This window comes from Oryctolagus cuniculus, chromosome 7 (genome assembly GCF_051225735.1).
Source record: "Oryctolagus cuniculus isolate XC-2025 breed Fujian yellow rabbit chromosome 7, ASM5122573v1, whole genome shotgun sequence".
Lineage (NCBI taxonomy): Eukaryota > Metazoa > Chordata > Mammalia > Lagomorpha > Leporidae > Oryctolagus > Oryctolagus cuniculus.
Genome location: NC_142873.1, coordinates 39189275 through 39201920, shown reverse-complemented (window position 1 = coordinate 39201920; position 12646 = coordinate 39189275). Strand labels below are relative to the sequence as shown.

The window sequence follows — 12646 nt, the reverse complement described above, 5'->3', positions numbered from 1 at the left end:
AGGAGGACATTCTAGGTTACTTATGGTACACACTAGGACTGCATTACTTACTGTGCACAGTAGGACGGCATTTTCTGCTGGATTGTATGACATATTGAATACTGGGAACTTTGAACCACTAGAGATACATATAGAAAAAAAAAAAAAAAACAGAAAACAAGGAGGCATTAAAATAGAAAGGAGAAAGGAATTAACTATATACTTCTCATCTGAGATATTTACATATAAACTTATCACTGTTTAAATCAAAAATAAAAATAAATAAATACTGTGTTCATTCTCTTCTTTCCTTTAAGGCTTAAGAACTTCCATTTCAGTTTTGAACAAACAATTCCAAAAACCAAATCCTAGTACAAGTCAAGTCATTCAACACAAGGTACAGTTAGCATGCTTTGCAACTGAGTGGAATTTGTTCTACTTGGAAAGAAATTCCTACACATAACTGCAGTGGACACCACAGAGTAGCATAATGTGCTCTGTCTCTGGCTGGTTTTCCCAGTCCCTTGTAGTGTTCACATAAACCCATCTTTTTATTATAGTGATGCTAGAGGGTGGTTATCAAAACCATTATGCCCAAATTTGCCACCATGAATGTTTCAGCATGCTGATGCAGCTGGCTTTCCAAAGAACAGTTCTTTTTGCCAGGCAACCCAGAGGTTATCAAATCTTCAGAGTTAAGAGTTTCCGGAGACATATATTCTGGTATGGAGTTGTATGCAGTTTGTTGGAAAGGAAAGGAAAAGTTGCAGGAGACCTGGCAACTGTCGCAGCATCATTTCCTCACCACAGGGTCACTAGCATTCTCAACAGGGAAACAATGTTCTATTCACTGCCGCATCCTTGCCTACCGTACTCCTAGGGCTTAACCTGTATGAGCAGGCTCATACAACGGGGATTCCATCTGTGACAGGAGATGAGAGCCAAATGTTGTTTAAAAGAAACAAGTTCTGTTTGTGGGCACTGGATCATGGTGACAAATAAAGAGCATTTAGAGGGAAGAAACAAGTCAGACTTTACCTCCGCAACTGCATCACAGCTACATCTTTGGAACTGTTGAAATCTAACTGTCGTAAGAATCGGTCCTTAACATAATGCAGCATATTGCCATGGACAGCATAAGCTGGCCGTTCTCGTTCCAACTTAAACACAATCATGCCACCATCATGGCCTGGGGGATGGAGAAAGAGGAAAGAATTAGCAATAGGTAAAAAAGAAAAAGAAACTACTTAAGAAAGAGGAATATATACATACACACACACACACAAAGGCAAGACTCCTAAATGTACCTTAATCCTCCCAATACTTGCAATCTTTATTCAAGCAAATCTCTGTGACTCCTTCCCTCATTCTACGTTACTGACACATTCAGACATGCCTTTCTCTGGGTTCCCCTAATACTCTGTCCATGATCGTATTTATTACCCTGCACTGAAATTATTTAGGCCCAGCACCCTCACTAAACCATGAGTTCCCTGAAGGCAGAAATTACAATAGGTCCCATCTTTCTCCAGTCCCTAGAACAAAAAAAATTTGCTGAAAAAAATGCTAGTTGAAAAAGTCTTTATGATTCTATTTTCATTTTTATTTCATTTGAAAGGCAGAGAGACAGAAAGAGCAAATCTTCCATCCCAAATGGAAACTGGGTCACTCTCAAACGCCTGCAACAGCTGGGGCTGGGCCAAGGCGAAGCCAGGACCCTAAAACTCAACTTGGGTCTCCCAGGTGGATGGCAGGGGCCAACTACTTGTGTCTAAGAATGTGCATTAGCAGGAAACTGGCATCCCAAGCAGAGCTGGGACTCAAACCTATGCACTTCAATAAGGGATGCAGCTGCCCAAGTGGTATCTTAACTACTGGGCCAAAGCCCACCCAAAGAGTTCTATTTTAAGAAAGTTCTGGGGGCCAGCACTGTGGCATAGCCAGTTAAGCTCTCACCTACAGTGCCTGCATTCCATATGGGTGCCAGTTCCAGTCATGGCTGCTCCACTTCCAATCCAGCTCCCTGCTAACGCACTGGGAAAGCAGTGGAAGCTGGTCCAAGTGCTCAGGCTCCTGCATCCATATGGGAGACTGAAAAAGCTCCTGGCTCCTGTATTCAGCCTAGCCCAGCCCTGGCTGCTGCAGTCATTTAGAGAGTAAATCAGTGGATAAAAGATCTCTTTGTGTCTCTCCATCCCTCTCTCTCTGTAACTCTGCCTTTCCAATTAATAAAATAAATCTTAAAAAAAAAAAAAAAAAGAAAATGTTTTGCTCATTCCCTTAGAGAATCCTTCCACTCTTGTCCTCTTACTGTTTTCACACATAAACACACCAGATCATGTCATTTTCCTTCCCAAAACTTCCAAGTGGCTTTCTACTCATTCAGAATAAACTCTCAAGTTCCAAACATGGCCTACAAAGCCCAGTCTGGCCTGGTCTCACCTTCTATGACTTAGTGCCTTACTCACTGTGCTCCAGGAGTCCTTGATGCTCCTCGAACATGCAAAGCACTTCTTGAATCAGTCTTTGCATCTGATGTTCCACTGCCTGGCTCTCCTCCAATATAAAGTAGTAGTCCCCACCATCATCTCTCTCTATCCCCTTTATTTTTGCTTGATTTTTCTTCAAAGCATTTTTCACCATACACCATTTTATGTAATCATTAATTTTATGGTTTACCTTCTTTCATTATAAATAAAAAATCTATAAAGGTAGGGAATTTGTTTTATGCACTGCTATAAAATGTCAGCACCAAGAATGCAGTCAGGCACCAATATGTATTTGCTAAATGAATAAATAAAACCTGTTTTCTAGCTTCTCAGACTGCGAACTCCAAGTGTTGGTATTAGCCTTATGAGCTCCTGGAGCCAATGAAAGAGAAAGGGCTTTCCAGTTAAACGGACCTTGGTAGAGAGAGCACTAATAGAGTACTCCTCCAAGAAGGCACAGTAAAAAAGCTTCAATAAATGGTTCTGAGAAATATTCTTCTCCTTGTCATATAATTAAGCAGTTACTGGAGACAAAGCTAATGAAGAATCACTTTCATGTCTTAAAAACTCTGAAAAGTGAAGAGGACAAAAGTGAGGAAATGGCCCCTACCTGCGGCAAAGAGGTTAAGGTTGGGGTGAGCAGCTAGGACCCAGAAACGATCGTGGTCCCTGCGGAAGGTCTGAACTCCAGTCCTAGGAAATCAAAAGGTACACAAAGAAAAGCATTATCAATTGTCTGGGACTCTTCAGCCCATCACATATAAGCATATTGAATGGTAAGTTAGCAAGCTGGTCAAAAAACTAAGTCATGGGGTCAGCGTTGCAGCATAGCAGGTAAAGTTGCCACCTGCAGTGCCGGCATCCCATACGGGCATGGGTCCGAGTCCTGGCTACTCCACTTCTGATCCAGTTTTCTGCTATGGCCTGGGAAAGCAGTAGAAGATGGCCCAAGTCCTTGGGCTCCTGCACCCACGTAGGAGACCGTGAGGAAGCTCCTGGCATCTGGCTTGGGATCAGCGCAGCTCCAGCTTTTGTGGTCTACTGGGGAGTGAATCAGCAATCTAAAGACCCTTCGCTCACTCTGCCTCTCCTTTTTTCTCTGTATAACTCTTTCAGACAAATAAAAAAAATCTTTAAAAACAAAAACAAACCAAAAATACTAAATCAGTGACAGTAAATTCCATATCCTGAGTAAAGTCATGATAAATGTTATCAAGAACAAAAAGGCTTCAGATTGACTCAATTATTTTGATATTTCCTCCTATTTATCATAGCTTTCTACTGCACTGCTTTTATTTTGTATTTTTCACCTTTCTATCACAAAACTGGTAGAAAGTGGAGGTAGAAGATGATGTGTAAATATTTTTTAAAAGATTTATTTATTTATTTGAAAGTCAGAGTTACAGAGCAAGGAGAGACAGAGAGACAAAAAGAGGTCTTCCAATCACTGGTTCACTACCCAAATGGCCACAACAGCCGGGGATGGGCTAGGTTGAAGCCAGGAGCCTTTTCTGGGTCTCCCACATGGGTACAGGGGCCAAGCACTTAGGCCATCTTCTACTGCTTTCCCAGGTACATTATCAGGCAGCTGAATCAGAAGTAGAGCAGCTGGGACATAAACTGGCATCCATATGGGATGATGGCACTGCAGATGCAGCTTAAGCCACTGTGCCACAGCACTGTCCCCAATGTTTAAATTTTTTAAAGGTTTATTTATTTATTTATTTGAGAGGTAGAGTTATAGATAAAGAGAGGGAGAGACAGAAAGATCTTTCATTTGCTAGTTCACTCCCTAAATGGCTGCAATGGGTGGGCAGAGCTGGGCCGATTTGAAGCCAGGAGCCAGGAGCTTCTTCTGGGTCTCCCATGCGGGAGGGGGCCCACGCTCTTCAGCCATCTTCTACAGCTTTCCCAGGCCATGGCAGAGAGCTGGATCAGAAGAGGAGCAGCCAGGACACAAACTGGTGCCCATATAGGATGCTGGCACTGTAGGCAGAGGCTTAGCCCGCTGTACTACTGCACTGGCCCCAGTGTTTAAATTTAGAGGAGAAAAATAATATACCTAGTGATTTCTATTTGATTGAAATTAACAGATATTGGCTGATCTTGTCACATTTTCATAATACATGATTTAATTTTTCTACATGCATAAGATGAGAGAAAAAGAAGTATTTCTAATTAAAAAAAAAAAAAAAAACAGCAAGTAAGGGAGAGAAAGAAGCAAGAAGCCTTCCCCTGGGTTGGGTCACCCAACACAAAGAACTTCCTTACCGCTTGGACATATCCCACACTCGAATACTCTTATCCTCAGAATTGCTGAGGATCAACTCTTGGCGAGGATGGAAGACGGCACAAGATACGTTGTTGTAATGGCCCCGGCAGGTATCAACCTCCCATGCCTTTGATTCTAAAGGACAAAAGGAATTAGCTCATCATAGTTCTCTACTACTGTAACTTTGGGAATTGGAGGTAAGACAACCTTCTAAACAAGTGTTAGCATAGGTACTACTACAAAATGCACTCTGATTTGGGATGCAAGTGTCCCCCACACAGCATCTTAACCACCACTCCAAACACCCACCCCAGACAGGGGCTATATTTGTTTTAGTCACCATTGTATCTCCAGAGCTGTGAACAATATATAGTTCATAATAGACACTCAATAAATATTTGTAAATGAATGAATTCTTGGAGCTGGCATTGTGGTGTACAGATTAAGCTATCACCAGCAACACTGCCAGAATCCCATATGGGTCCTAGTTGAGTCCTGGCTGCTCCACTTCTAATCCAGCTTCCTGCTAATATACCTGGGAAAACAGTAGAAGACTGCCCAAGTCCTTGGGCCCCTGCTCCCATGTGGGAGTCCTAGATGAAGCTCCTGGCTCCTGGCTCCTGGCTTTGGCATGGCCCAGCCCTGGCTATTTAAGTGTGAACCAGTGGATGGAGGATCTCTCTCTCTCCCTCTTTCTCTTTCTCTCTCTCTGTAACTCTGCCTTTCAAATAAATGAAATAAACCTTAGGAAAAAAAAAAAAAAGAATTCTTGCTCTTAACTATGTTCATAGTCCCCCAAATCAGGATATTACCAAAGAAAAAAAGGGAACACGGCAATTTCTATGCTCCCAGGATTAGCATAAGATAATAACCTAAGATAGGAAAATAGGTCAAAGCTCGGAGACCTGGCAATTTCACCTTTCTGGTCATCAGTCGGTTTCTTAGATATGGTGATACTGACTCACTCACCGTTCATGCGCCAGATCTTCACTTGGCGGTCATCTGCCCCAGAAACAATAAGGGGCATGGTCGGGTGGAAAGCAGCCCAGTTTACTCCACGATCGTGACCCTGTAGAAAAGAAGCAATGGTTCTTCTAAAACAGCTTTAAAACTGCTATTCAAGTCAGTGAGCCATGCTGGTGGTTGTAAAAGATGTCTCTGATTTACTCTTTGTCTAAAAAGACACAGGAGACATGCCACTTTAAGATTTATTCATTTATTTACTTATTTGAGAGGCAGAGAGAGTTCCCATCTGCTGGTTCACATCCCAAATGTTGCAACTGGGCTAGGTCCAAAGTCAAGAGCCAAGAATTCAATCCAGGTCTCCCATTTAAATGGGAGGAGTCCAATTACTTCAGCCATCATCACTGCTGCCTTCTAGGTCTACATTAGAAGAACGCTACATATGAGATACGTGCATTCTAATTGATGTCTGACCACTAAGCCAAATGGCCATCCCCGACTCTAATATTTTTTAAATTTGTTTTTATTGTTTCATAAGACAAAGAGACATATAGAGCTCATCCATCTGCTAGTTCACTTTCTAAATGCCCACAATAGCCAGGACTGGGTTGAAGCCAGGAACTCAATTTGGGTCTCCCACGAGGGTGGCAGGGACCTAAGTACCTGAGCATCATCTGCTGCTTCCTAGGGTGGTATTAGCAGGAAGCTAGAATTGGAAGCTGAGCTGAGGCTTGAACCAGGTACTCAGATACGGGATGTGGGCATCCTAAATGACATCTTAACCACTGCATCAAAGATTTTGAACATCAGAACATCAGAATTACCATGTCACTATATCCAATATTACCTCAAATTTTCATGAGAATTTCCCAATATTCCTACCCCTAAAATCAGCTTCATTTACATTTAAGATACATTGCCTTGGGGCAAGCATTTGGCAGGGGATTTAAGATGCTGTTTAGGACATCACATCCCAAATAAGTGGGTTCAAGGATCAGCACTGCCTCCAATTCTAGCAGTGATAGCCCAAGTACTTGGGTCTCTGACACTCATATGAGAGACCTAGATGGAGATCCAGGTTCCTGGCTTCAGACTGGCTCAGCCCCGACTGTCACAGGCATTTGGGGAGTGAATCAGTGGATAGAAGATCTGTCTCTCTGCAAATAAATAAAAAATTTCAAATAGATATTGCCATGTTTTTAACTTGTCTACTTATATTTTGTTTCTCAAAAAAATTATAAACACAATTTTCCAGAGGCTACATTAAGTATGATGATGTCGGGGCCAGTGCTGTGGTGCAGTGGGTAACGCCCTGGCCTGAAGTGCTGGCATCCCATATGGGTGCTGGTTCAAGACCTGGCTGCTCCACTTCCCATTCAGCTCTCTGCTATGGCCTGGGAAAGCAGCAGAAGATGACCCAAGTCCTTGGGCCCCTGCACCCGCGTAGGAGACCCGGAAGAAGCTCCTGGCTTCAGATCAGCTCAGCTCCGGCCGTTGCGGCCAATCAGGGAATGAACCAATGGATGAATGGAAAACCTCTCTCTCTCTCTGCCTCTCCTCTCTCTCTGTGTAACTGACTTTCGAATAAATAAATATTAAGAAAAAAGCATGATGATGTCATTGTTCAGAAAGCCAATGGAATATGTGCTGACATATTTCATGTTTTAAAATTAGCTTTCAGTTTTAATGTCAAAAACAGTAAAATCAACAGATATAACCCATTTAAAAACACTTCAGGGCCCTCAATAAAATTTAAGAGTATTAAGGGATCGTCAGGGGCAGTCATTTGGTGCAGGGGCTAGGTTGCCTGTTGGGACATCAACATCCCATATCAAAAGTGCCTGATTGAAGAGCCAGCTACTCTGCTTTCTGATTCAACTTCCTGTTAATGTGCACCCTGGGAAGCCGATGATAGATGGTTCAAATAATTGGTTCTCTGCCACATACTGAATGGTGTTCTGGCTCCTGGCTTCAATCTGGCACAGCTCTGGCTGTTGTGGGCATCTTGAGAGTGAACTAGCAGGCGGAAGATCTCTGTCTCTTTTTCTCTCTGTATGTGTGTTTCTCTGCCTTTCAAATAAAATGAAAATAAGTAAAAATTTTTAAAAAGCGATCCTCAGGGGCTGGCACTGTGGCATAACAGGTAAAGCTGCTGCCTGCACTGTCAGCATCCCTGCCTAATGGCTTGAGAAAAGCAGTAGAAGATGGCCCAAGTCTTTGGGCCCCTGCACCCACATGGGAGACCTAGGACAAACTCCTGGCTCCTGGCTTCACCCTGGCCCAGCCTTGGCAGTTGAACCATCTGGGAAGTAAACCAATAGCTGGAATATCTGTGTGTGTGTGTGTGTTTGTGTGTGCGCGCGTGCACGTGCACGCAACTTCTTCAAATAAATAAATAAATCTTAAAAAAAGAAAAAAGGAAAAAGGAGAGATGCTCAGATGAATGAGTTTAAGAACTACTTCTTAGGGCTGGCACTGTGGCATGGTGGGTAAAGCCACTACCTGCAGTGCTGGCATCAAATATAGGCGCCGTTCAAATCCTAGCTGCTCTACTTCCAATCCAGCTCTCTGCTACAGCCTGGGAAAGCAATGGAAGATCACCCAAGTCCTTGGGCCCTTGCACCTGCGTGGGAGACCCAGAGGAAGCTCCTGGCTCCTGGCTTCGGATTGGAACAGCTCCGGCCATTATAGCCATCTGGGGAGTGAACCAGCAATGCAAGACCTCTCTCTCTCTCTCTCTCTCTGCCCCTGCCTCTCTGTAACTCTGCCTTTCAAATAAATAAATCTTAAAAAAACAAACAAACAAAAAAACTACTTCTTTAAGATATGCCATATCCTGTCTATATAATTGATATACTCTATATTGTGATGCAATCACAGGTAAGTCAAATACTTGAATTTTTGCCACCCACATGGGGAGATCTGGATTGAATTCCAGGTTCCTGGATTAGGACTGGCCCAGCCCCAGCTGTTGTTGGTATCTGGGTTATGAACCAATGGATAGAAGTATCTTTCTCTGTCTATCCCTCACTCTCTGTCACTCTACCATTCAAATAAATAAATAAATCTTTAAAAGGAAAAAAAATTACAAAGTAGTTCTGAATTAGCAATTTTTTTTTTTTTTAAGGTATCACGGTGTGTGGTGAAAAGCTAGGCTTAGGAGTTAGATCCAAGTTAAACTCTGGTTCTTCCACTCATCAGATACATGTGGATTTTTGGCTAACTGCTTAATCTCTCTTTTTCTTCCTCTTTAAAAAAATGTATTTATTTATTTATTTGAATGGCAGTTATAGAGACAGAGAGAGATCTTCCATCCAGTGGCTCACTCATCAAATGGCCGCAACAGCCAAGGCTGAGGCCGGCCAAAGCTAGGAGCCAGGAGCTTCATCTGGGTCTCCTACATGGGTGCAGGGGTCCAAGTACTTGGGGCATCCTTCACTGCCCTTCCACGCACATTAGCTGGAAGCTGCATAGGAAGTGGAGCAGCCGGTATTTGAACCAGTGCCTCTATGGGATGCTGGCATTGCAAGGCATTGGCTTAACCTGCTGTGACACAATGCTGGCCCCAATTTTTCTAAGTTTCAATGTTTTTATCTACATAGAAAAGCCAATAAAACTTCCTTCAGTGGATGGCTATGATGAGCAACTTTTACATCTATTTTTTTTAAAGAAAAATTAGTCTCTCTCATGCTTCTATTTCTTCCCCTGTATAAAATTTATTTACACACGGCTAGTTCTCAGTAACTTTGACTCAGTTTCTTTCTGCCACTCCCTTACAGGAGGCTTGAGAATGGGTTCTGTTTTAGGTTGGTGATGTAGCCCATGCCCAGTTGCTTCCTTTCTCCCCAGTACAGAGATTCTCAGGCAGCACGTAAGTTTTATTTCTCTGTTGGGTCACTCACAATACTATTTCAAGGGCCTCAGGGTCTGGCACTTAATAAACACATAAATATATGTTGAAAGGATGTGTAAATGGATGGCACGACATGACTTTTCCGAAAAGACAGCCCATATCAAGCCACTGGCTGTAGACATAAGTACCTCTAGTACATGCTTCACCACTGCATCCGTTGTTCCAAACAGATCAACCCCAGTTATTCCTCTCACATCCGACTCCACTGCACCAGGGGACAAGTTTTTTTTCCTTAGACCTTTGATGGGGTAAAGAACAGGATATAAACATAATGTTATCAAAAGAACACAGTATCAAGGACAATAGAAAGGTACAGTACAGTGATAGACTAAAACCAATGAAAAGGGAAAAAAATTTAGACTAATAAAAAGAAAAACGACACAAAGATCCTATTTCTTAAAATTGTTCAAAACACTGAAGTATATTCATTGTTATCTCTTCTGCTACCTCAATACTTCACCCACAACTTGGATTTCTTTCCAGAGGTCAACCCAAATTCTGACATGTCTAACCTCTTCCTCAACAAATCTCACCTCAAGAACTGTCTACTTCAGAGTACGTCCACTTTCCATTTTCACTGTTCTTGAAATGTGGCCTCAAATGGTAAACATTCAATACTTTCAACTTCCTGCGATCTACATCAACTTTTTATCTATTATCTCAAAAAATTTTAAAATAAATGCCTTTTAGGAAGTACCAGCACAGCATTTGTTAAACTGAGGTCACTCATGAGGAGGCTCCAAACAGGAAATAAAAATGAGACCTATTAAGAATAAAATAGCTATTTGGTGAAAGATGCTATAAAATCATAAACTATGCAAAAAGCTTATTCATACTTTCTACTTAACCCTTGGACAGGAACAGAATCGTTAAAACTAGCAGGTTCTTTTAAATTCTTGCTTAAAAAACATGATTATAGATCTGAATCTAAATATTTGCCATTAAAACCTTTGGAGGCTAGTCTCCCTCGGAGGAATTAGCTGATACCTTGAAAGCAATAGGAAAAACAAAAAGTATTTTGTTTTATGGCTCAACTACACTCATCTTTAAAAACTAATTATCTGTGTTAACGTCAGAACCGAAATTATGGTAACAATATTACTACCTTATATTTGGAAAGGACTTTGTGGTTTTCAAAGCACCCTTACATATTCCATGGCTCCATTCTAATAATAACCCTTTGAGATAGACAAGCAGGTGTGAGTACTCTGGTTTACAGGTGAGAAAAAAGAACTGGGTCTAAAATAGTATCTTTTGAAGTATTTTGTGAGTAAAGTAAATATGAAATTATTTATCACTTGTAAAATAGAAAACAAAAGATAATTATCTATAGTAGAGGGAATAAAACCTAACATTGAGAATAAAACCTAAGTAGTTTTAAGCCTAAATTCTGTAAACAAAGGAAAATATGAAAATTTAACTTTAATGAACATATTGATACTTATGGTTTAAAACTACTACAATTACCTCTTCTATTACAGTGTCATCTAAACATCAGCATTAAAGAAGCATGAGCTTAAAAGGCCACGGAAGTTTTAATAATCTTGTCCCCTAAGATGAGCGTTTAGCCAATAGCTAGAGATATAAAGCTAACGCTTTCAAAAAAAAAATACACTCTTCCAGAGCTTCATAAATACATTATCACAGGGATGCCTCCTTTCACTTATTTCGCTTGTCCCTTTAATAGGATCTGTCAACTTTTTCTAATGAGTCTAGTGTATGAAACAGATTCAAAGGGAGATACAAAGACAGACAGCTGTGAGGAACTTCACATCCAATAAGCTTCAACAAACACATTAAAAGAAAAGCTGTAGGACAGAATGAAAGCCTTTGTTGCACTTGCATGTAATGATCTAGGAGAAGGGGAAGGGCAAACACAGACTGATGAATAGTGACAGGCAGGGAAAAGATACTTAGAGAAGAAATACTTGAGCCTTTGACAAGCCACTCACTAGGACTGAACGACAGATGGAAAATTTCTACAGCAGCTACCCAAATCCAGAGGGAGAAGAGGACACTCTCAGAATAGACCAGTATGATGCACTCCTCCCAGTGGGGACCAGGCGAAGCAGTAAAGAGAAGGGGATGAGGACAGGATTTGGCAGCAAATTAATAGTTTTTTAGTAGTTATTTCAAATACTGAGCCTGAATTACACGGGCTTGACATGCAAAGGTGTAAGCATATTAAAATAATTTAACTGTCAGTTTACTTGGAAGCTCAAGCTAAAAAAGTAATCTACCTATATCTAGATTGTAAATACAGTACAAAGCAAGAGTTTTACCAGGTTAATACAAAAGATTCAGGTTAAGCCCCATGTGGCTCAATCCTCATGGAAGAGGTATCAAGAGCCAGGTTTTCCTTTAAAGATCTCTGTATTTTCTTACTGTTTCCCTAGCTCTGAAAGCGTCCCTTTCAAAGAGAGATAGTGGAAAAAATTAGAATTTTTATCAGTCCTCTAAATTAGGGAGTATTTTTTCTCTTACATTAAATACATTTATCCCTCTTAGAAATACTAGCCCCTGTCCCTAATAGATTTGAAAGCTAACTGCTCTTCCTACTTTCTGACTTATTTGAACCCAAGCAAAAAGAACCCAACTAAAAATGAGTTAGTGCAAAAATCTAATCCCAAACCTCCTTCCACCCAGTTAAATACCAAAGCATCTCATCTCCTTCCACTCTGGTTAAGGGGTTACTGAAAGTCAAGAGAGCTGTAGGTAGAGAAAAACACTTAGAAATGGTAAAAAGAGTATCAACATTAGTACAGCAAAACAGCACAAAACTCTTTCTGCCATATATGCCAACTATCGCAATTTTAATGTTATTACATATTAATCCATGCACTTCACACATTCAAGAGCAAGTATTAAACCCCATTGGAGCCATATTTTCTCTCTCTTCTCAAATCTAGGAACCTTAATTTTGATGCAAACATGTCCTCTGCCTGCAAAAAGTGAAGATTAGTATTTCTTGCCTTGGGCATTTTATGGCCACCAATGAGAATCCACCACCTGACTGCCTGCAATTGCTTT

The 12646-nt window shown here is 41.2% G+C and overlaps 1 protein-coding gene across 1 annotated transcript in view; it reads right to left on the bottom strand.

Annotated features, from left to right (window-relative positions):
• Positions 1 to 12646, bottom strand: part of COPA (coat protein complex I subunit alpha) — a 55169-nt gene that overhangs the window by 22395 nt on the left and 20128 nt on the right. The window contains exons 7-12 of the mRNA XM_002715236.6: positions 9745 to 9854; positions 5710 to 5809; positions 4740 to 4875; positions 3079 to 3161; positions 1018 to 1168; positions 52 to 118 (exon numbers count right to left, since the gene is read on the bottom strand). Of these exons, the coding sequence (XP_002715282.1) occupies positions 52 to 118; positions 1018 to 1168; positions 3079 to 3161; positions 4740 to 4875; positions 5710 to 5809; positions 9745 to 9854 (647 nt within the window). The remainder of the gene's footprint in view (positions 1 to 51; positions 119 to 1017; positions 1169 to 3078; positions 3162 to 4739; positions 4876 to 5709; positions 5810 to 9744; positions 9855 to 12646) is intronic.